This window comes from Calonectris borealis, chromosome 3, assembly GCF_964195595.1.
Source record: "Calonectris borealis chromosome 3, bCalBor7.hap1.2, whole genome shotgun sequence".
In the NCBI taxonomy this organism is placed as follows: Eukaryota; Metazoa; Chordata; class Aves; order Procellariiformes; family Procellariidae; genus Calonectris; species Calonectris borealis.
Genome location: NC_134314.1, coordinates 68591321 through 68616037, shown reverse-complemented (window position 1 = coordinate 68616037; position 24717 = coordinate 68591321). Strand labels below are relative to the sequence as shown.

Here is a 24717-nt window from a genome sequence, read left to right as displayed (position 1 = left end):
TAATGGTTTCTCAAATTTCCTCTTCCGCGTTGTTGCGACTCAGCGGTCCGTCTTCATTATTCAAAGTTACCACACTTCAAGTTGCCATGCACCCACAATTACATAATTGACAATTATGACACAGGCAGACCCTGCTTAAGCCTGTGAATCACATGAAAACTAGTACAGGCATCAGCTAAATGAAAACCCTGAAACTTGTTCTGATCTTAAAGATGATTTCTACTGATTTGGTTAAGACAGACTCTTGAACAATTTTAGAAGACGAAGGCTTTATCTAGATGTGAATACTGTATTGACACTTCAGTTTTCTGAGCAGCGATCAAGAGACTTGTAGACTTAAATGCCCGTTTATCCCCTTCTCCCAAAACCACGTTACTTTATCAATTAAAATATATTATAAAAGCCTTCTTCCAATAAAAACAAGTACTTTGAATTGTTTCTGTACGTTAAAAGGCTTCATCAGTCCTTCTGTTAGCTTGTCTCCATCTAGTATTCACAAAACTATTTAAGGAATATTTAAGATGCTTTGAATTTAGTAGGAGTCAAGCCACTGTACTGATGTGTTGGTTACTGTGTTCCTTACTAGTAAAATGGTTAACTTTTCACACAAAGGCAGAAGATTGCACATCTATAGTCCTAAAGACCTAAAGCTGAGGGTTTCTTAGGAATACAGAAGGATTCATTTCATTCACATATATGGACTCATCACTACCAGAATAATTCACATTCACAGTTCAGAAATTTAAGATCACACCAAGCCTAAAGATACTGGCCCGCTGCTCATCTTCAGGAAGCCTTTGCAACAATTGTAGCGGGTCAAGTTTGTATTTCAATGAACCCAAGCTGAATGCAAGACCTGAAGAATAGTATTTCAGGAAAATCAAGACAATGGCTATCTGCAACATACAGTGTTTTTCTAAGTATCTGCTGTTTTGTTTGCCATACTACGCAGGCTGAGTACTTTCAGCAAAGCTGATTTCAACAGCAACAGTAAGGGTCACCGACTACTGCCACTGCAACATTTGTTGCGACAGATCTTATTTGCTAAGAAATGCAAAACTCAGGTTAGGTAACAGGGATGAGTAGCCAGACAACAGCTTTTCAGACACCTCTGTTTACAAAAGGTTATTTTACATCTTTCATAATAGTACCCAAACAATAAATAACCAACCCAGAAAAGAACTCAGGAGTGGGTGAAAAATCCTTGACTTACAAAACTGTGCTATATCAGTAAGGCACTATATTTAACCATCAGTATAAGGGAGAGAAGACATAAATGGATATATTGCTTTGCAAACTGAAATAATTTAATAGAAGAATCTAATCAGATCAAATCTGTAGGATTCTGCTGATTTGTTGAATACATTCAACAAATATATATATATAAAAAACTTTGTCCAGTGATAGCTTGTAAGAAAAATTTTTTTTGTAATTTTAATGCATTTCTGCTGTAATGAAACTTTGCAACAGTTGCCATGTCACTCATAACAAAATAGACATCACTAATACATTGTTTTATGTATAACTTCATTTCAGAAAGAATGACAAATTACTGGTTCTTGTTACAGCAACATCTGAATAACCCCCTCTGAGTATGATCGGCAAAGCTTTGAGTCAGCAGTTCCCTTCTCAATACAAACGAAAACTTAAGGATGTTTCCACAATAAGTTCCTCGGTTTCATCAAGACAGCTTCAGTCCTTGAATGTTTTGTTTCAGATTGAGCAACTCTTTTTCTTGCCTCGTTTTCTCCAATTTGAAGGCTAGCTTGTTGGCTTTCTTCTCCATTCTGCGTTCCTGTGCATACGAATAATTACAAGTTTACAAAATAGGCGTAACATGCATAAAGAAACCATCCCAATTAACAGTTCTAGATCATGAAGACAGCAGCAATCTGGACAATATTATTATTTATGGCAGTAATTATTAGTAGTCAAATTAATATGTGTACCACCAGGATTATCATCTTTAATTAGCTGAAGCTTCTAGTATGCTGGCAATTTCTGTTCCTAAATAAAACAACTAGTATATCATTGTGGCCAATTAGATTTTCCACATTTCTTTCACAGACTTTTCACTTTGTGTGATCTGAAACATCATAACTGTTGTCTTTGCTTCCCTAGATAATAAGGAAATACGAGGGCTCCTTCTGAAGTTATATATGTAATAGTGGCCACAATAACAGACCAAAATTTCCATATAGGAAATCAGGATGACAAAACTATGAGGTTAACTTTCTTTCCAGTAGATTTTTTTTTTAAAGAAGCAATAATTAGCCCTTTGTCCTGGTTTCGGCTGGGATAGGGTTAAATTTCTTCCTAGTGCTGTGTTTTGGATTTAGTACGAGAAGAATGTTGATAACACACTGATGTTTTCAGTTGTTGCTAAGTGCCCTCCTAGTCCAAGGACAGCTCCCGTGCCTACTGACTGAGCTAGGTACACAAGATGGGAGGGAACATAATCAGGACAGCCAGCCCAGCTGGCTAATGGGGTATTCCATACCATGTGACGTCATGCTCAGTATATGAAGGGTAGGCGTGATCCAGGAAGTACCGATCGCTACTTGGTTATCGGTCAGCGCGGGTGGTGAGCAATTGCATTGTGCATCACTCATTTTGTATATTCTATCATTATTTATTATCATTATTTTCCCTTTTCTGTCCTATTAAACTGTCTTTATCTCAACCCACGAGTTTTTCTCACTCTTACCCTTCCGATTCTCTCCCCGTCCCGCTGGGGGGGCGGGGGGAGTGAGCGAGCGGCTGCATGGTATTTTGGCTGCCTGCCAGGTTAAACCACGACACCCTTTGAGACCAGCAAGTTTTTCCCATTAATTTTCAGACACAAGAACGAATGAGCTTTAAAAAAAGGTTCATAGGACAGAATCCAAATAATATAACATGGTTTTGCAGGGTTTTATTGAAAGTAAGGCGTACCTTTCGCTCCTCTTTTATTGCCTGTTTTCTAGCTTTGCGATCCTCTTTGCTCTCATCTTTGGAACGGGGCTGTGTTGATGCTCTTGGCAGGTCACTGCCATTAATCATTTGCATGCGTTCAATCTGCTTAGCAGTAAGACCTTTCTGAGGCAAGACATGTAGGGGAATTCCGGTCTTCTGGGAAATTTTTATTGGTTTGGGCTAAAATAGAGAGCGCATATGTATTAATGGTCCCTAGTTTTCTCTCCAGGAAGTGCACATCACACTGCCTTATCAGTATAAAAACATTAGATTCAGATTTAACAGTAATAAACATGTAAGTTTCCTCAAGCTATTTTCTTCCCTCAGAAAAATGCACATTGATCCCAAAGTAAGAAATCAAACACACCTGTGAGCAGAATCTGGCCTCCCAGAACAAGAAAAAGTTTCTCCCTTTTATTTAAATATTACTGAAAAAAAAAAACTTAAGTAGGCTTTTAATATTCCTTTATAAGCTTTCAGGAAGAAGGTTTCCTTTCAAAATCTCACACATCTGGTACATCAAGCTGTGCTCTAATGATGGGGAACGCCTGGAAGGCCAAAGAACTAGAATAAATGGTTTCAAACTGTAGAAGGGAAATACAAGCCTATTTTCAAGAAAAAAACCCTAATATGTGGTTGTGAGACACAGATTACACAAAGGTATAATCACAGATAACAAGAAAGTAAGTTCCTTGCTCTCTTATGTTTCTGCCTAGCTATTACAGAAATTTTGAACTTACTCAACTTTCCTTCCCATAGAAAAAAATATATCCAAACCCTTCTTCAGTGAAGAAGGAATACCAGAGGCTAACACCCTCCCCAACCCTCTTTTCTACTCCCTCCTTCTTTTAAAAACAGATATCTGTTGAGAAAACAATCACATTTGTCTCAAATTTTCCCAAGCCAGGTATTTACTCAGAATAAGTTTAATGATTTTACCTTTGATGGCTCCTTAATAAGTGTTGGGTGATTATATAAGTTTGAATATGTACCTAAATCACAAAGAGAAAAAAAAAAAAAGATAGTGAAGAAAGGCTTGCAAATAGAAATTAGGTAAATTGTTATGAATTGTACTACTATTTAGTGTTTGAAGATATAAAATTGCAAGAATTAAGTTATCCACGCAAAAGCAGTAGTTTTATCTAGCAAGAATTCCTGCTGTTGTGCTCCAGAATCATAAACCATTTTACCTAAAGCACTGTTAGAAAAGTTCTGAGATCACCTATCATTTACTTTGAAATCCTAGGAACAAACAAGTAAACTCCAAAATACTTACTCAAAATGGATTCGCAATCCCACTTTTCTTTTGGTTCCTCGATAACTACAGCTACTATTTCTTCCTTTTCTTCCTCACTTTCTGCATTCACAGGAGCGTCTACATCTTCACAGGGCTCAAGAGCATCCAATTTCACACAACTTTGAAGAAGTCCAGAGAAGAAAAAAATAAGGTTTATCTTTTCCTGAAAGCGTGTAATTATGTAAACACAGTCTCCCCAAACCAAAGAAAGCTATTCCTAACGAAACTTGCAGCAAAAATAAGTTTCCTTAAGTAAAGGAATCCCCAAAATAAACCAAAACTTTAGGACAAGAGACATAGTTGACAAAAGAAGTATTTCTGCATTTCAAAATTATGTGGCACACAATATTTGTGATTGGAGGGCAGGAAGAGAAGAGGGTATACTTTTTAGTCTGTAACAAGGCAGCTCTAGAGGTCATTACGTACTCTGCTACTGACCAGTCGTCTTTCACTACAAGGGACATATTACCATATCTTTCAATCAGGAAACACAAGACTAATGTGAGAACATTTAGCCATTTAACTTTGGGATAATATCATCTGCTTTAAGACACAGTGAATATACTGTGGAAATGCAGTCTTACATTGACACGGGGTTGCTCTATAAGCACTGACTTTTGCAGTGCTCTGAACAGTGGTGCCCATGCAACAATCGCCTGTGAGTTTATTATCATGTAACCAGGTATACAGTGGAATCAGCTGCATACCAGCAGCACAGAATCTACTTGGCTACAGAGTCCGTTAAAAACAAAAGTAAAGGTATAAGGAGAAAAGTAAGTTACACTAAAAAGGGAAAGGAAGAATGCCTCTAGATATTACTCACACTAAATTCAATACAATTATACAAAAGGAGCATAATCTCACATAAACCAACAAAATGCCTCCACTTAATTTTATTATCTCATAAACTAAGATTAACATTCAGTGACACTAAAAAAAAAAATTGTTAATACTCATACGTAGCTGCTTTTATTGTGGAATGTAATCTTTGAGTACATGAACTGGAAACAACATACCCAAACTTTCAATATAAACACAGGATTACATAACTACTTATGTGAAGCAGTACTTCTGGGAATACACACTTTTTTGCTTTCTCTTTGTAGTAATCATTGAGGACTTCCTGCAACCGAGCATTGTCCGTGTTAATATAGCCTTCTAACTCCACATTATCCAAGGCTCCAATTTCATCTTCATCAAACTGTTCAAAAAACTAAAATAAAGAAGTGGATATCTGTAATTAGATCGCATTTGTCGTGCAACTTCTTGATAGCTTAAAGAAGATCTACACATTTATTTCTATTTGCCCCTTTTTCGTCTCCCCTATTATTTGCTGAACAACTGCCAAACACATCTGCAGTAGGATTTCCTCCTTACTGTCAGTATTCTTTCAGCACAGGAGTCACAAAGTTATATTTTAATAATATATAAATCAGCTTCTGGAAAATGTTTCTTATTCCGATGCATTATTTCAATCTGTACATTAAAAAACCTGTCACTGCTCAGGACAAAAGTTACACCGTATTTCCACTGCTCTGACATCACTTTGTGAATGTATATTTGGCACAGTGGGGACAAAGGGTGAAAGAAGTGAGTCTTTACCAGGCACTTGTACATGATTTGCTGCGTTGAACTGAGCCTCTCAGACAGAAGCGTAACACCAACTATGAATGCTCACCGTAGCGACTGGAATAACTTTGTTTAACTATATCAGTGTTAGGCCTTTTAATAGCAATTAACACTATAACCTATGCAATACAAGCCACTTGTTGCACACAATATTAAATGCGGAGTATGTGCAAAGAACAAGCTGTTTGATGCCCTGACTATGAAGGCAGTAAGAGTTTGCACAGGCATACAGGACACCACTTCATGAGATGAATCAAAAGACAAAGAAGCATTTAACACCCTTATGTTTAACAGTTACGTTCTTGAACTGCCTCACCTTCTCAAATCTGTCATCCAACAGGGTTAACTGCTCATTCCTTCTCATTACTGAAGATGTCATAGAATATTCTGTGAAACGACTCCTAGTTTCTTCTTGCATAAAAAGAAATTCTTTTGTCTGTTCATTAAGCCCATCATCTGATAAAGGACCTTCTGAATCATAGTCTTTATCATTACTGCAACTATCCTTTTCATCACTATTATCCTCCACATCTTCCCATTCATCTTCATCCTTAGCATCTGATCCCCTGAACAGAAGCATAAAACAGTTTTACAATAAAACACGGACCTTTCCACAGCTCTGACCAATGTTGGGTTATCTGAAATAATTTGGCAATAACAGATTTAAATCTTGAGAAGCAAAGATAAAAAAGGATTATTTTCAAGCCAGTAAAAGAAAAACAAGTAACGGTGTTGCCGAAGTCAGCATAATACTACTTTTGTCTGAAAGCTGAAAACATTTCTGGTAACGGTTGGATCACATATCTGTACACTGAGAGTGAGGTTATGTTTACATTCAGCTAAACATGTCAAAGTGGAAAAACAAAAATACTAGCTGCATTCTTGAATATTAAAACTAGCAAAATTTCTCTTTGTTCATAGAATGGCAAGAATGATACCAAAACCTAAAGAAACAATATGCAGTGGGGTATCACATGAAGCATTTGTAAAGGCTCTGGAAACATCCGTTAGCCTTCATCAATATTATTACTGACATATTTTAAATGTGACAGATGGTAATGTTTTAAATAGTTCAAGAATCCTATTATTCCATACGTTGCATCTGTAAACAAATACATATAATCCATGAGCTCAAAGTAACAAATGAAAGCGTTCATCAATATTATTACTGACATATTTTAAACGTGACAGATGGTAATGTTTTAAATAGTTCAAGAATCCTATTATTCCATACGTTGCATCTGTAAACAAATACATATAATCCATGAGCTCAAAGTAACAAATGAAACCCATTTCGTGGATAACACATGAAAATGTGATTTTGTAAGCTACCACCCATATAACACAAGGTCATATTTTTTCCTTTAACACACCTAAGTATTCAATTTGAAACCTGAAACCATTCTTGCTTCCTACAACAACACATGAAACAACAAATAGCATCATTCCTAATTACATATGACAAACAGTTCTACAAAGCTCTATGTACCCTTTCTGTGGTTCATTTGCTTGCAGAACAAAATCATCTTCCAGGATATTTTCTGGATTGTCAAAGTCAAAATCATCATCAAGAGCTGCAACAATATCAGGGTCAAAATCTAGCCGTGGTCCTAGAAAGTTAAAAAAAACCCAAAACATAAATATGTAAGTTTATCTGACATTACGAAGCTACTTTCCTGGATAAAAACCAATCCAACTAGACTGTTAATTTGCACTAAGGAAAGATTAAACCTAAGAATCACAAAATCCCTCAATAATATTTGTAGATTTGACACAAGCCAGGGCAAGCCACCAGCCTCTTGTCAATTTTCCTCATCCAGAAAAGAACATTCCCCAGAGGTCTTAAGCTTCCGTAAATGTATTTTAATATGTTTTACTTAGAATATTGTAGAAGAAAAAATATCCAAGTTAAAGTACTGTATGATCAACTGCCAACCCTAGCTCCCACCCCCTAAAATTCCCTACGTTACAAAAGGTCAGAAAGTGTTTCTCTACTGCAATTAACAGAAGTGTCTTTAGCGTCCTTCTGTCAGGACAGAGCGAACTACCACAATTCCTGTTATAAAATATTAAGACAGCTGTAAAGTGAATGTTCAGTGCAAGCATGGATACATAACAAAAGCATACTTACAGCCTGTAACACTGAAATAATACTAATGAAGGAAAGTAAACACCACTCAGCATTTGAAAAGAAGCGAAATTTTGAGAGTGAAAAATCCAGTTCCAGACTTGGATTCAAACAGATGAAGTAATAAATCAATAGTAGCATCTACAGTTTCCCCCTATTATTAGTTTATATTTGCTACACAACAGTAAGAGCTCATGGATTCTGCCCCCCCAAGCAAAGCTAAAAAGCTATTATTGGTGAATCACAGAAATAGGTCTCAGATTGAAACATAGGTCTTTTATAGATCATTCTTTATGTCTGCTATTGAGCCTATTCTAAACCAAAACTAATATGACACTGTAATCGAAGCCATAATTACCATCTAGTACCTAGATGGCAGTTCACATTACAGAAAGGTAAAAGATTTAATGATACCTGAAACAGGAGCAGCTTTATTTAACAAGCCCACATCCTCTTCAAACTCTGTGGCAAACACTGAGGAAGGCAACTTAATAGATGGAGCCTTAGAAAAAGAAACAAAACCCCAACATCACAATATACTTGTTCTCAGTTTCTCATTTGAGCTCACATTAACAAAAATGTGCAGATAATCATGTGACCAAAAGAAACTCTGTGAGTGCTACTTAAACATTAAGACAAGCGCTACTGTATCGGTGGCAAATTTTCAAAGTTATGCAACGAAAGCTATGTAAAGTGTTGGCAGCATTAATTCTCATGTCAATATTCTCCAGGTGTAGAGACAGTATTTTTGCATCTCTGAAGCTTTTTAGAGAATGGTTGTACAGCAGGCACAAGGAAATTTGGGGTTTTTTTTGTTTTGTTTTGGAGAACACTAACACACATTTGAAATTACCACTTTATTGAAAGGCTTATTAAAAGATTACTAACATGCACATCTAAAATAACTTTAAATCTTATGTAGTATCACCAAACTGTACCTGAAAGGTATTTCTGACTAAGAACATTGGCTTTGACTAAAATTACAGTATTTGGTTAAACCAAACTCCCTGAATTAAAAGTGACTGACTGGCAACTGCATACTTCATTGCTTGAAATTACTTATTGATTTTCTATTCCAACATGATCTAGCATCATGGAATTCCAAAAGTTATGCCAGCAATTGAAAAGTTTTTTTTTTTATTCCCTCTGGGTTCTATTACATTCCACTTTAAAAACATGGTGTACTGGTAGAACAACCTGGTATATTCGTAACTCCCAGAGCATTCAAAAGTTCTAAAAACCTTAAAAACAAATGTCAACACCAGAAAAACATATTACTTGTTCAAACAAATACCTTTGTAAGCCATCTCTGTCAAGAAAAGCCTGTCATGGGTACATAAAGTGTTTTAACACTGTGGTAGCAAAATACTGTTCATCAACAAACTTTGGCTTGTCAACTTTTGTTTTTACTTGTAGGGAAGTCTGGTTGTGGGTCAAAAGGATCCTATATATATATATATATATATATATATATATGTAGATCACAGTCATGTTGAATATGGTTAATGTGTCTACAGGATGCTAAACTCCAAAGAACAGTGTAAGATTATTATTAGCAAAAATACTACTTACTGGAACTCGCTGAATTTCGTCTTCTATGTGCCCCTCACTTGTGACAACAATTCTGCTTTGCCGTCCACACACAGAAGGGACAAGCTCAGAGGGACCAGATGCTTCTTTTAGATGCTGCAAATAGTCATAGTCATCATCAAAGAAGACTCCATACTTCCGCTGCTCTTCCCTCCTTTGCTCCTCATGCCCCTTGGAATTGTAAAAAGAAATACATTTAGTTACTTAAGTCCATTTAAAACTTATTAGCAAAAAGAAAAGTAACACATCTATTGAGAATGCCTGAATTCTAAAGTCCTTGTAGTCCCCTCTCCACTCATTGCCCTAACACACAGCCACTTAGAACGTTGTAACCATCTGGTTATACCACTGGTTCAGTGTTTGGGTGCTGGACTCAGCAGGACCTTAAACAGCTTCTTCCATAAGCAGCATAACCAACAAAGCCTGTTTTTTCAGGGTGGGTCAGGCAATCTTTGTTGTTTTTTTTTTAATACATTTATATCCCTAATGCCAGTTAGTCATCCTTCAACCCATCAGGTAGTAACTCACAACTACCAAATTCCCTACAACATCCCCTTCTTTTTAATAAACTGGACTAAAAACTACCTTCTCTCAGGCTATGTTTTTGAATTGTACAACTGCATATCCACTTTTCTCTCCTGCAGCATTTCTTATCGGAATGAACCTCAATATTAAAAGTGAGTATTTACTTTCTGTGTAGGCAGCAGAACTCTCTGGGGTGCAGTATCATCAGCAGCAAGTGGATCCCTCTGGCTTCTGTGCACTAAGTGAAATGTTACCGCTTTCTTCTTCTCTATGAAGGGTTTCTTTTTCTTGTGAGGCTGCAAAAGGACATTTGGTTAATCATCAATAAAAAATGAAATATTAGATGTACCTAAAAAGAATCTTTTGCCTGGAGCATGCTACTGTATTCCTTTTAAGGCAAAGTCTTATAAACATATACTTAGAGACAAAGCAAAAAGAGACTAGTGGTAGCTTAAGTCTTCTCACCACATGCACAACAGCCATTTCTTATATTCTAATAGCATATGCAGCTGTATTCAGCTGCAAAATGGCAACACATCGGTACAATAAATATTTGATTATAGCATATACATGTTAACATATAATCCTACAAAGGAATTTTTAAGTAACTACTTTCTAAACACTGGATCAAATCTGAAACAAATTTCATGCAAGAAACACGGGAAACTGACATAAGGAAATTTATCTAGACACACCTAGCTTCTTGAAAATTGCTCAGACACCTGTTCCTACACCCGTAATTCAGTATGAACCATGAAATGCGATGGTGCATTGACTGCACCATTACACAGACATAGCTCTAACATCAAAACGTATCCACATTCTGGATCAATAAAAATCTGAAGTATTCTTAACTGAGTGAAAGCCTTTTCTAGAAGTTAGCACATCTGACTTGGGCAAATCCTTTTATCAAAATCTCCAGCTTTACTTACCTTTCAAAACGTGTTAATAGCAGATATATGCAACTTGGAAACTACTCTACGGATCTAACCTATCTTCTTTACCTGGTAACTTTAAGTATACAACATGACACACCACATCATATCAAAGTTCAGAGCATATCAACTGCCACAATATGTTTTGAGTTAAAAACCCCAAACTGCGCTTTAAAATCTTATGCTTGGAGCAAGCATAAAAGGAAGTGCAGCAAGTTGTTTGGAAGCGCTACCCCTACAAAAAACTTGCTGGTGACCGATGGTACAAGCCAGGTGCACCAAGCCGAGCGGGAAAGCCGCCGCCCCCCGCCTCTCGCGGCGTCTTACCGGCACACACCTTGGGACGCCGCGTTAGGCCGGGACGCGCCTCAGCCGCTCCCGCTCGGGCGGCCCGGGCCGCTGGGGAGGCAGGCTGCCCCTCAGCGCGGCTTCTCCCACGCCGCCGCTGCCTGTCTCTTCCCCGGCCAGCCTCCCGCTCCCCGTCGCCGGTCCGGGGCTGCCGGGGCAGACCCCACGGGCCGGGCCGGGCCGGGGAAAGCTCCCGAGCAGCCCAGCAAGCAAGGCGGTCCACGTGCCGTTTCTCCCCTCCAAACCGCGCTGCGGAAACGGCCCGATTTCAACCCAAACGCTGGGGGCGAACGGACAGACACGACAGTTAGCGAGCCGCTGGCAGCCGCCCTGTCCCCTCCGCCCCTCCTCACCATGGCGCGAGGGCAGGCCGGGCAGCGCGCGCTGCCCGCCGGCGAGGGGAGCCGCTCCCACGGCTCCCGGAACCCCCGGTCCTGCTCGCTCTCACGCGCGCCGGCCCTCAGCACGGCCGAGCTGCAGTCTCCATCTTGGGATGAACCAGTAACCAAAGGGGGGAAGACGATCGGCTGCCACTCTGGACAGTTTGGCTTTTTCCCCAGTAACAACAACAACGAGAGTTTTCTCAGACTTAAATAGCACGTTAATAAAAGAAAGGCTCCGTGAACGCAAGCAGGGTACTTTCCCCCCACCCTTCACAGAGACATTTTCCTCCTTCTCCCCCCAAATTAGTGGAGAATGGTTCCGCTCGCCAGCGGGCCGCAATGGCAGAACACTTTGGAGCCGGCCAAGGGGCAATGCGCATGAGCAGTGGCCGTATTGCCGCTTGCAGAAGGGGGAGCGGGCGGTCGGGCGGGGCTCGCTGGCAGAGAGGCGTGGTTTAGAGCTCCGGGCTCCGCCCTCTGCTCCCGCTGACAGGGGTGTCCGTTAGGGGCGGGGCCGGGCGGGCGTCTGAGGGGGCTGGGCGGGGCCGCGGGGAGTGCTCCGACGTCCCTTCAGCGGCGGGAGCGCGGTGGGCGGGCAGCGGTGCACCCCAGTTCCCCGGGAAGGCTCCGGGCGGCACTCGGTGCGCGCAGGGCGGCTTCGGGCTGGGTGAGGGGAGGGAGGAAGCGCCTTCAGCCGCCGCGAGGCAGCGCTGGCGGCGCGGGTGGCGGGTGCGTGCTGGGGAGCCGGGACGGAGCCCAGCCCGGGGGAGCGGCGCGGTGGTGGTGCGAGATCCTGGGAAGAGAAGAACATCTCTGAGGGTTTGCAGCCACCTGTGGTTGTCTCCCCCGCCCCCCAACCTGTTACTGCCTCTGCCCGCCGCCGTCGCGGTTCCTCCTGCGTCCCGGCCCTTGGCGGAGCCGCCGGCTCCCTGCGGCGGTCACTCCTGACAGCAACACGAAAGCCTTCCCCAGGCTCCACAGAAACAGAAAATCCCCAGCGCCTCCTACAACGGCACGGCTTACAGCTGCACGTCTCTCCGGACCAAGCGAAGGAGATGAGAGAAGGTTACGTGGCAGACGTTAGTCATTTCACTTTTTGTCCTAAGTGCTCAGGCGCCTCAATAAAATACAATAAACTTTTATAAAGAACTTGTGTGAGACAAGAGGCACAGTAGTCCTCGCCTTCTGGCCCGGCAGAAAGGGCCTCTTCAACTAGCTGTGCCGCAGGGGTCTCCAACACACGCCTTTGCACGAGCTCATATCCAGGCTGAATTTGAAGGCTCAGGCGTAAATAACACATATTCATGTTAATAGTGTTTTGCCATATATGAGTTCTTATGTGATACGACACTAGTTGTATAAATTACACCTATGCAATGTAGCATGCTTGTGCACAAACACACACACATGCTCATACATGCTCCTTGCTAAGGAAAAAAAAAGTATGCTTGGTATTTTAGGAATATGATGTAAAACTATTTTGTTACATTTCAAAAAGAAAGTGTGAAACACAGAAGGGAGCAGTTTCTTCCATGTGCGTATAGACAATTAAAACAATAACAACTATGGAAAGGTTGTTACTGAAAATTAAGAAAGAATTATCCACATATTATGTGTGTATATGCATGCAGCTAAATATATATGTATATGTATACCATAAAATATTAGCTTTAACCACATTTAAGTGGATTTTATTGTTTTTCAGTAGGTGTCACTAAAGCTCCAAAAGACCCCAGATTTTCACTCTTCTGGCTATTGTTTTCTAAAGTCTTGGATCTTTACCATCAAGTTTCATCACATCACTCTCATGGAAGTGCACAAACTCATCTGATCTGCTCCATCAGTTGAAATGTCTCCTGTACTCAGAGGATTCAAATTATCCCTGCCTATATCCGCGCAAAGGCTAGAGCTTCCTTTCCTCTTGCTTCCTAAAGGTACATGGTATGTATCTTGTTGCTGTCAGCCATCTGAAGGTTGTAGTACACACCTCGTGGTAGAGGAAGGTTAGCAGCCCTTTGACTGCATGCTGTGAATGGGCTTTTCAGGACTGCACCTAACAGGCGCAACTCCCTTCCTATCGTATGTCTATGCTGCAAACCCAGTGACAGATGGAATAGCAGAGCTAGCTTTTCACAAGGTAACTAAGAGCAGAATCACTCAACTGTTAAAAATACAGTGCTTAGCATTTATCTGTGGAGTAACGAGGTAGATTAGATTATTCCTTATTGCTTCCAGGTCCGTGAGGTAGCTCTGGCATCCATAGAAGGGCAAAGTACTTGTACGTAGACTTGGCAACAGGATTACACCTGACAATCCCCTACGCCTAGTGACCCCCTATCTGATAGTGGCAGCACTGTCATTCCATATATCCCAAATCTGGTCTAGGAGTGTCATGTCAGTCTGGAAGTGGGAAAAATTAGCTTTTGCTCTCAGCTCTGTTGCTAATCATCTGTTTCATATGTGTAAGTTAAATTTACCTGTTCTGTTTTTTAAGTCTCAGGGTTTTCTGTCTTGTTTTAACTCACATCCCTACCCTGTATTTCCTGTTTAGATTGTTTAGATTCTAACTGTTTAGGGTGAAGGACCTATATTGTATGTTCACACTGTGATTAAAACAACAGAAGATTGATAATGTATGCCAACAGTAATACATCTGGAGATTAGTTTTAAGATTGAGGTATTAGCAATAATAAGCATCATATTAACTCCTTTGTTGATACCTAAGGGGGAGTCATCTCCTTCCAACTGATTTACGACATATCAAAATTCAAAATTTAGTGCCACATGTATGTGAGAAGTGTATGAGAGAGTCTCTCAGATGGCGACTCCACTTAAGCTTCTCATTTCATCTAAGCCTTACAAGGCCATCCATCCATCCCATTGTACTCTCTCATTGCGTTCTCTGCTGAGACACCTTGCAGTTTAAACTCAGCAAAGAGCATCTATGGAGACTGAGGGGGAAAGCGCTCAGGTCACTAACCACTTCTTTTATGCTTATGGCAGAAGAAGGGTCAGTATTGGAATGGTCTCATTGTTGAGGCAGCCACTTGAAAAATAATATGCTGGAGGCACGCATTTTCTTAACATAATCAACAACTTGCTTTCCATGTGAGGAAATTTATGCTAATAATTTTTCTCTTAGTTCTTGCAAAGCAGAAGTTATTAAAAAGTAATTAAAAAGCAAAAGTTGTTGTCAGTCACTTTGTAATGTTAAAAGATTGACAGACATACTGCAGCCTAGGTTGAACCGTCAGCTGTGCAGATCAGTTCTGTCCATGTGCAACAGGTGTAATTCTGGTGCAAATCTGTTGTCAATGAAGTTATTCCACTGAAACTAGTGAAAACCTCTTCTTTCTGATTAAAAAAAAAAAGGAAACTGGGAGAATAAATTAGGTCTCTGAACCATTGAGCTACAACACTAACTTTGTATTTTTAAAATAACTGTCACCACTTTGAACACACGTCTGCATGAATACACCATCCACAAGAGAGCTACCAGGTGTGTTTGAAGGACTCCCAACATTCAAAGAAAGGTTTCAGGAACTTTCCTTCATTTCATTTCCATGAAGAGGGACTTTTAATTCAGTCTCTGGAGGCTACTTTCCAACAAGTAACTGCTCTCTGAAGTTAACTCCATTATACATGCACCTGTACTTGCTAGACATTCAAGAACAAAATATTTTCTATAAAAATTTTCTGAACAATTTTATTGAGGTAATTTTCTTCATTTTATATTTATATATATTCATTCATATATATCTATAATTCAAAGAGCTAAACAGTTGTCTAAGGCACTTGGAACTGTGCACAGCAGAGTATCCTACAGTACTGTACAACTAGGCAGCACACTTTTTTTTTTGCCTGTTAAATAAAAATACCATAAAACAAGCATAGTATATGTACTGTATAAAAAAGATAATACATATTGTATTTTTCAGATGACAATGTTGGAATATATTTTTGTGTGTGTGTACATATATATAGGTATATACTACAGTACAGACAAAACCCCAAGCAGCAGCTATCATTAATTTGTAACAATTCCTGTTATTTACATTCACAGATATCAATACACCTGTGTAAGATGCAGTATCAGACCAGCCACTTCTTAAAGTTACCATATTCAGTCACTCTAATTCAAGCTGCTAAAACACAAGTAAAAGCATTCATTTTATAATTGTTATGTAAAATACACACTGCATAAGCTGAAAAGTTATCGGTATTGATTCTCCACAGCCTCACATCTTTTGAAAGTCATTAAACATGTGGAAAGTACATTTTAAAACGTCAGCAATTCTAAGCTGATAATGTTTCAGATACATTTTTTATAGTTATCAATAACTATCCAACATGAAAGGCAGTGGGGAACCAAGTCTTGAATTTTGTTTGCCTTGTAAATAGGAACATTTAGTGAGATTCAAGCGAGTTACTTTGAGAATAATTTCTTTCTATTTTCAATCAAATTAATGAAAACAATATAGTCTAAGAACTGGCCCCGTGCCTATTAATAGGTGACAGTCTCCATTTTATGCTGCAAAATTTTAATTCCAATTAATTCACATGAAAATTTCATTTCAGGTGATTGTGTCCTGCTCACAGTATATTCAGCATATAAGAACCTCCTGGCTTTACTGGATCCTAATAAGACTCTACTGGAGCTTAACCACCTGCACCAATGTGGATGGGTTATCAAGGCCTCCTTACTGGAGTCATCTCCAAGAGGTGTCCTTGCAGACCTGAGTGGAAGAGTTGTATGCGCAAGGATTCTTAGCACTGAGTAGTACTCTGCCGCAGCATATTGCAGCTCTGCCACAGAAATACGCATACTCGAACACCCAGTGTTTAAGGTACAGTTGGGTCTACAAAGCATGAGATACTAATATTGCCATGATTTACTGTTTGAGCAATTGCTCCGTGAAAAGCTGGGAAGGGAAGCAAACTTATTAGCTCCTGAGTGTACAGCAGTGTGGTCTGCAGCATTCTTGTACCTCTCCTAGATTTGCAGTTTGGTTGTAAATGGAATTCTATTTCTCTTTTAGGGGAAAAAAAAAGATCTTAAGAGCTATTTAAATGGTTGCAGGCAATTAGCACGTTCCATCTTCACACCCGTCCCACCCCTACTCATACAGTTAGATGCCCATTCAAACAAGCCATTGATATGTTTTTGTTTCAAATCACACCAGGTAAAATAATTGTCCAAAACACAGTATCTCTTTAATTCAAAAATTTATACAAGTTTACAAATCAATATACCACCACACAAAGTAGTGAAAGGAAGAGGAGATATGTTCAGCAACATCTTACTATATTATAACAATGTTCAAATATGGTTAAATTTGACATAGTATTGCAAGACTTTTTTAAATAAAGAATTAATGATTGAACAAGGAGGTACAGAGAATACCATTACTTTCTTTGTTCCTATCCAATGCAATATTTAGCTTCTAGAAAATAATGAAATATTGGTGAAATGCTGTACCTAGTTCAAATGAGCTCTATTTCCATTAAAATCCTGAAACAAGATGGGAACACTGACAAAGTGAAACAAGATCTTATTAATCATTAAAGCAAATAAATAGAAACCAGTCAAAACATTAGAGTGAAATATGTTATTTTTACTCCATCTCTCCCTTTCTCCATATAGCTACACTTCCATAAGGTTTTTTTTCAGATGTCTGTTAAATAGAAACTTTAAGCTATTCTGGGGAATTGAATTTGCTTTTTATTTGATCCTCAAAATATTTTAATATCAACCTAATACAAACTTTCAGAATTGCCTTTTTTTTCTTTAGTTCATCAAAACTAGGTCCCAGCAGTGAGCATTGCACTGAGCTTTGTACAGTAAGAATAAAGATAGCAACAATAATGGAGCTAAATGTGGGAGCTCCTAAAGGCAGGAGGCAAATTTATTCTGTTTTTCACCCTGAGTATGTCTTTATTTTAGTTTACAGCAGCGGCACAGGTCTTAACTCCTTGAGATACGAATATAAACAGACGATGTGAAAGCATTAAAAGACACAGTTTCGGTATACCTGATAATTTAATGCAAATGTAGGCTTTTAGCTTGGTTTACTTTATCATTAAAGTGTTAACAGACATTAAGACATGGGCTCATATTCTAGTCTCTACTTAGGATGCCAGCACTGCTCAGCCAGACCTGTCCTAGTGGTGCAGTCTCCCAGGTACCCAGGTGACAGTGTGGTTCTCCCTACCCTGGCTCCAACCCACTGCCAGCTCCAGACGATGAGGGGGTTTTGGTTGATTCTCAGGCTGCCAGACTAGATCCACCTTTTTAACCTGTGCTAGCTGGATCTTCCTTCCATTTTATGATGATACGAAATTGTGGCTCAGACCGTATTTATCATCACGTTGTGACAGCTATTTTGAAACAAGTTCTCTGACATAGCTGTAGTATTACTAGTCACAAGATCTGGGTTTGAAGCATCTCCGCTGGAAGCAAAGCACTAATCTCACCTGGAAGGAGGGGGTCTAATTTCTGTGATATCAGGGACATTTTCCTCCCTTTGTTTCACAGCTTTTATTTGGTTTTCAAGGGGAAAAAAAAAAGTAAAAAAAAAAGGTTATCTGATAACGGTTTTTACATGTCAACACTGAGGTAGTGGTGCTTCTCTAAAAGCTGGTCAGTGTGGCCAAAGCAGAAGGTTTGGCTGCCCTGCCCCACACCACATCAGAGGCCGGTAAAGTCCACCACAGCAAGGGACACGCACAACTGTAGGTAAATGCTAAACCCAACAAATAAATACAATCTCGTAGACCTACAAATGGCTGTGAATACTTTCAGTGATTTTGAAGAGACACTGCTCCCACCTTGTTTCAAATCACCGGCTGAAATGGTATTTAGCTTAAATAATCATTAGCATTTAGCTTAAATAATTTTTTTTGGTACTTGTTGAGTCAACACATACATCACAATTAGAGAAAATTCAGGCAGACTATTTTTCATTTAAAACAACTAATTTCAATTATAAGGACTAATATATATTACCTGAAAGAAGAGAGAGACGAGAGACATTCTAGAATCATTTCAGTTTGTTATGTGAAGAAGAAATTAGGATTTGATTAAGCATCTATTCTTCTGCACCCACAGCAACATGCTGTGATGCATGGTCCTACTGATAAATGTAATATATGAAGCAATTTCAGAAACCACTACTTCAAGCTACTCATTTTCTCTTTGTGTGGATGTAGACATCTGAGTTCATACCTGACTCTGTGGAACATAGGTACGTGTGTAAGGTTTTTCATGTATTGTGGATGACATTTAAATCGTTTGTCCAACTTGATAAAAATTAACACCTTGATCCCTTTTAGCCAGCTGGACTGTACTATGTGTTGCATGGAAAGCGTTATTTTTTTTTTTTGCCTTTTTTACATATTTTTTTTTTTTTTCCCCAAGGATTACTCACTCAGGAGTTTCTCAGGACTTACCCTGATTTTTCCCTTCTAACAGGCGTGCAGCACCATAGAGAGTTAGGTACATGATGTATTATTTCCATCGGGCTGTCGTAGCAGCTTGAAGACATTTGAAATCATCAATTCAGAGGACTAGGAGATATAGCAGAAACTGACTTCAGGCAGCTCAATAAAGTAAAGCAAACTTGCTTCACTGTACACAGTGACATACCAAAATCTTGTTATTTTTTATTGCGTGGATAACACTTTACAGCTGTCGGTTTTCTGCCAGTTGGTATTTAGAATATAAAAACAGTATATGCAATTCTAAGTCTCTGTGTGTGTACAATACACAGTGGATAGTTTATCGTTCTAATTCTGCAAGTATACTACATTTTTACATAAGTTTCAATAAAGGCAACTCCTTTTGTCCAGTTACATACATTTGCTTAAGTAGTTTCCTGAATTGTGGGCCAAAGAATGCATCTGATTATTTATCATCAAAATAGTAAGAAATTACATACAAAATTAAAGATTAGCTCAGCATCTCTATCCAGGCTAGTATTCTGCCTCTAGCAATGCTTGTAGTGAATACTTTAAAAAAACCCCAAACCCAAACCCAGAAGGAGAACAGGGAAAGCCTAAGTGATACCTCACCTACGTATCCTCATGTCTTATGTCAAAACGCAGTTTGAAGAAGTCTGAGCCAGAAGTTGTATCCTCATCTTTGTGGTTTAATTCTTAAATGAGAAGGTGCCATGTGTCTTGCCATCCATGCTCCAGGCCTAGTATAGAGGAATGTCTTCTTGGAAAGTCAATTCATTCACTTCATCCTAAGAGTTTAACAAGTTTTAGTTCGCTTGTGTAACTCGTACGTATCCTGGCATGTCAGTGGAACGACACATGAAGTTTATATAATTCAACTTTACCTTTGTCGAAGTTATTCTGCCTGTGCAACCGCTATCTTTCTGCCTTTAGTATCTTGGCTGCTTTCAAATGTTTGAAAGTGATTAAGGCAACATTGAGGTCTATTTAATTGCTCCACTTGTTTCCTTTGAAGTGAAATACTGTGTTTTATACTTCAAAGTCAACATAGTAGGCCTTTATAGGATTTTGGACACACATTTCTAAATGTAGCAAGAACAACAACAAAAAGTTTAAGCAGGAGAACTATTTATTAAGTGCTAGTGTAGGTTTTTAAGTTTACTCTAAAGCTCTAAAAATAAAAATTAGGATTCTATCAGAATTGCTGACAAACCTTAACTCTAATGGCCTGATCACTCCTGCATGATTTAGTGCCAAAAAAGACATTTTCACTGCTTCCTTGAATGTCAAAGTGGTGTTTCTATATTTATAAAATGATGGGCCTCACAAAGCTAAACTCTTTTCTGCAAATGGAATCCTAATGCCTCTTATTGATTTCATTAAAAAAGGAAGATGCTGCTTCCTTTTCTTTGCTACAAGCATGTAGATGGTTATTTTATTTGGTTATTGATATTTTGGGTCTGTACATCATTGGGTTTTCACTAAAATGTAAGTGAGCCCAACAGTCATATAAATCTATCTTCTTAAAAAAAGGTTTGTCAACCTCTTTAAAAATGTCAGCTGTTGGAAAGCACTCTCCTGTTATTAGAATTGCTCTTTACTAAAATAATCCACTCCATTTATGCAAACCTGGTCTTGTTGCAAATATCAGTAAAGAGGGAGATCTAATTTTAGCCACCAAATTGCCTTCCTGCCTTTAGGCTGACATCTAAAACAACCACCTTCAATTTTATAAACTAAAAACATTCCACAAGAATCTATTGCAGGTTCTGAGGTAAAAATCACTTCTACACAGACCTTTTATTGCCTGAAAAAGAAATACTTACACTTCATAATTAAAAACTAAACAGGGCACATAAAAGACAAAAATAAATTGTAATATGTACACACATTAGAAAGGATAAATAGCAAATACATTGTAATACTGCATTAAATGTATGCATATGTGAATTCCAGACCCCCCCAAAATGTCGTGTACATTAATTCAAAGGATAAATAAGTGCTAATATAAGACAGAGATTTTCTTAGTGTAAACAATGCCACAGGCTTTTTAATAGGCCTTTGGGCCAACTTAGAAAAACCATGTATTGCCTTTCACACTCCATACCACTTAATTTTAATAGTACTGTATTCACATATACAATTTCAAGATAGTATAAAAATTATGAATCTAAGAAGCATTCTTCACACTCAACAAAAACAGGCTGCAGACACTCTTAAGGATTTTCTGTTCGCTTTTACAAGACCACTGGCTGAAGACATACTGATTCATCTGGGCGTTCTTCCTCAAAGCAGTGCGAAAGTCCTTAAACGTGAGAAGTCACGTTAGTAATCACTGCTCAAGCCTACTAGTAAAGACTTTTGTGCCCAATTTCGATTCTGATTTTGGATTCACACTAGCATGATGTCAAAATTGTCACCACTGCCTGCCATAGATGAGAAAGATAATGATCCCTGTGGTTTGAATGGCAAGTGACAGATAGCAAGGAGTGTTTCTAAACATGAAGCATTTCATTGCATTCATAGTGTCACGTTATTTGTCTTTTGAATCCTGTTTATGTATTTCTGAGGATCCAGAGTATGTCAACATTAAAAACCAAAAAATATATGACTTGTTCTGTATTAATGTTCAATGTATTTTCTTGAAGCATGCTCATCAGGATTTTAAAAAAGACAGCTGAGTTATACTAGGACTACTTTCTGGCAACTGTATTTACTGGCACCAGAGAAAATTACAGTTCTTCACTAAAGCACTGATGACATGAGGACTTGTGGCTTGCTGTCCTTCTAATACAGGCTGCGGCCACTAAAAAAAATACATGCACCGTTGCTCACACTCTCTTCTTTTTTTCCCACTGGCCAAGTGCATCGTTAAGCAGTCCCATCCGTTCCACTTTTCTCTGTGGACCGACAAGCAAAGTCTCTCTTCCCCACGCTCTCAGTCCTTTTCACACTCCCCCCTCAGTTACCCTCAGTCACAACCCTACAAAGTCTGATGAGTTCCTGGTAGCAGGCTCTCAAGCGATTGTCTTCAGCACTTCCTGACTTGCGGAGCTCCGAAGAAGTCCACCGATTCATCTGTGTGGGCTAGCCACAGAACCGTGGTTTGTCTTAACACTGACAAACACTTCATGTGGGTTCTCCTCCTAGACAAATCATTTGTCCATTGATAAAGACGAGGGCCACATCCTTCATTAACCTCAGGGTAAGCTGTAGCACACGCTCACACTCAGTCAAGTTCCAGTGCAATCTCAGGTCTTCAGGACGCAATGATTTCCCCAAAGAAAACTGTTACATGAAGTACGGGATGTAGTCAAACAGTTACGGACGATGAAACCTGAAATGATAAATCATTAAAAAATTTAGAATTATATTATTTGAACTGACAATGACAGTGATCCTCATCCTGCTCTCACAGCTGTTTACTTTTGTTGCCTGAACAGAATTATTCCTGATTTTCCTGGTCTATGTGGGATTAGAGTCAGCCCTATTATCCCCTGCTCTCCGTCCCTCTCTACTAGAAAACCAAACAGGGCTATGGTGTGGCTCAGGCGCTGGTGTATGTCTGTCTGTCCATACCATGAAGCTGTTACTGTGGTCCCTGGCAGAGTTTTGCTTGGGTCAACCAGCACTCTTCCAGATACTGCCTGGGCATGGCTGAGATTAGCACAGGCCAGTAGGCAGACTGGGTATGGGGGGACATCACCCCGTTTTGGGGTGGGGGTAAGAAGTTAGCTGTATGAATTCAAGCTGTGCCAAGCCTGCTGGCCTCAGGGCCGGAGAACAGTCTCCAGTCTGTTTTGTTTACCAATATAGATTTAGCCACAATTGCAACCACTATTTGGAGAGACTGCCAGTAAATCAGAAAAGCTTTGCTAAGCCATAAAACTTAAATTTCTAGTTTTCAATCCTTCTGCAAAATGAAGCTAACAAAAATTTTGGATTTTTTAAAATAAGCAACAAATTTTTAGCACTGCAGATGCTTTCTTCCTATTAACAGCAGTCAACTGTGGCACATGAAGGCCCAAATACACCTCACTGTTTTTTAGACTTTTAGGTAGGGCATGTACATCACTCCAGATTGCCTGTATGATGGATAGAGAGGTGGGTTGCTCCAAAGAGTGTCGCCAACCTTTTCTAGAATAAGTTAGGAGCCTACAGCAACTGAAATTCTAACTCAGCTTAAATTTAATGAATAAGGGTAAGAAAGGCACCCATATCAGGTGCTCCACATATCTATCACCAGACTCCTAAATCTCTGTTTAAATGGCTTTAAAAATACATCTATCCATGAAGTAGTAAAAGATGCAGCAACTTTACAACAGCTTAGGTAATGATGCATCTAACACAGTAGATTTACATAAGTTTTTGTTTGACACATTTTCTCGTAACAGTTCCAGAGAAGAGAAAAGGAAACAAGCCACACATCACCCCTGTGGTACAGTACAACACAAGGATGCATTTCTCAAATAAAGGAGGTGTACACAAAAGCTGACATTCACAAGTATGCCGCTCATCTGCTAATTGAGGATACAGTGCATTGCAAAAAAGACATAGGGTTTTTGTATTTGTGTAGAACAACAATATATTGGACTATATATAGCATTTCCATTAGAAGCACTTTATAAACAAATACTAAGATCATCTTCCCAAACTTTTTTTTATATCTCTATTTTTAGAAACTCAGTTTCTTGGATTCTGTTATGAAATAACAGAAGGAATCAGCCTGAATTACTAGGAGTAGAAAAACAGTTCAACTGACAGTCATTACAGAAATGATGAACAATGAAAACCAGTGTTTTTTCTTTCCCAAGTTTAACATCAAATTTTAACAATTCAAAGATATTGTAAATACTGATTATAATATTAAAGCATCTTATATTGAATATGTAGTAATATAAGAAACTATATGCTATAAACTATTTTTGTTTAATAAGCAGCTTTGTCGTTGTCTCATTCTATCACAGAACTTCACGAATAAGCCTTTGTTAACCAGCTGCCAATGCAAGTGCCTTTTGGTTTGTATTATCTCAGTGATCTCCTTGAAAAAAATTAAAAGATGAGTAATTCATATTCTGGCTAGAGACTTTTGTCTACAGTTTTCTTAAAACAAATCACTTCTGTTGTATCACTCCAAATGTAGTGGTGAACTACATAATTTTTAATGAGAGGTCCCAGAGGAAACGGAATCTCTTTTTATTTTCAAAATTGCAATTGACTTAAAACATCTGCATCTAATTCTGCTCTTAATTAGCTTTTTCTTGTGTTACTCTGCTGACTTCTGTGCAGTGGCTCCACAACACGACCAGTGAAAAAAAAGAGGGTGGAGAAGGAACAGAGAGTCTGATTTCCCTCAGGTTGAAATTCTTCCAGGACCCTACAGAATCATTGCCTACATTTATCACAATTTGGCTGTGCCTATTTTTTACTCCATTTTTCAAGGCCCTCCTCAAAAAAAAAAAATTCACT

The 24717-nt window shown here is 39.0% G+C and overlaps 2 protein-coding genes across 4 annotated transcripts in view; both read right to left on the bottom strand.

The window, feature by feature from the left end:
• Positions 1 to 1285: 1285 nt before the first annotated feature.
• On the bottom strand, positions 1286 to 11908 carry LTV1 (LTV1 ribosome biogenesis factor). Its single transcript, XM_075146026.1, has 11 exons — positions 11761 to 11908; positions 10289 to 10420; positions 9582 to 9770; positions 8424 to 8511; positions 7371 to 7491; positions 6198 to 6447; positions 5338 to 5465; positions 4232 to 4371; positions 3895 to 3947; positions 2935 to 3135; positions 1286 to 1795 (listed from the first exon to the last, which is right to left on the bottom strand). The coding sequence occupies exons 1-11, from the start codon at positions 11761 to 11763 to the stop codon at positions 1682 to 1684; spliced, it is 1419 nt and encodes a 472-aa protein (XP_075002127.1). The 5' UTR covers positions 11764 to 11908; the 3' UTR covers positions 1286 to 1681.
• A 7526-nt stretch (positions 11909 to 19434) lies between these two features.
• Positions 19435 to 24717, bottom strand: part of PHACTR2 (phosphatase and actin regulator 2) — a 144972-nt gene continuing 139689 nt past the window's right edge. For all 3 annotated transcript variants that reach the window (XM_075146022.1, XM_075146023.1, XM_075146021.1), the window contains one exon: positions 19435 to 22585. In XM_075146022.1, the coding sequence (XP_075002123.1) occupies positions 22570 to 22585 (16 nt within the window). In that variant the 3' untranslated portion in view covers positions 19435 to 22569. The remainder of the gene's footprint in view (positions 22586 to 24717) is intronic.

Excerpts from the sequence above, each read along its gene's own strand:
- LTV1 (XM_075146026.1), bottom strand. Across the intron at positions 6,448-7,370 it reads GCAAATGAACCACAGAAAGG|GGGATCAGATGCTAAGGATG; the intron begins GTACATAGAGCT and ends GCTTCTGTTCAG. Across the intron at positions 3,948-4,231 it reads GGATTGCGAATCCATTTTGA|GTACATATTCAAACTTATAT; the intron begins GTAAGTATTTTG and ends TTTGTGATTTAG.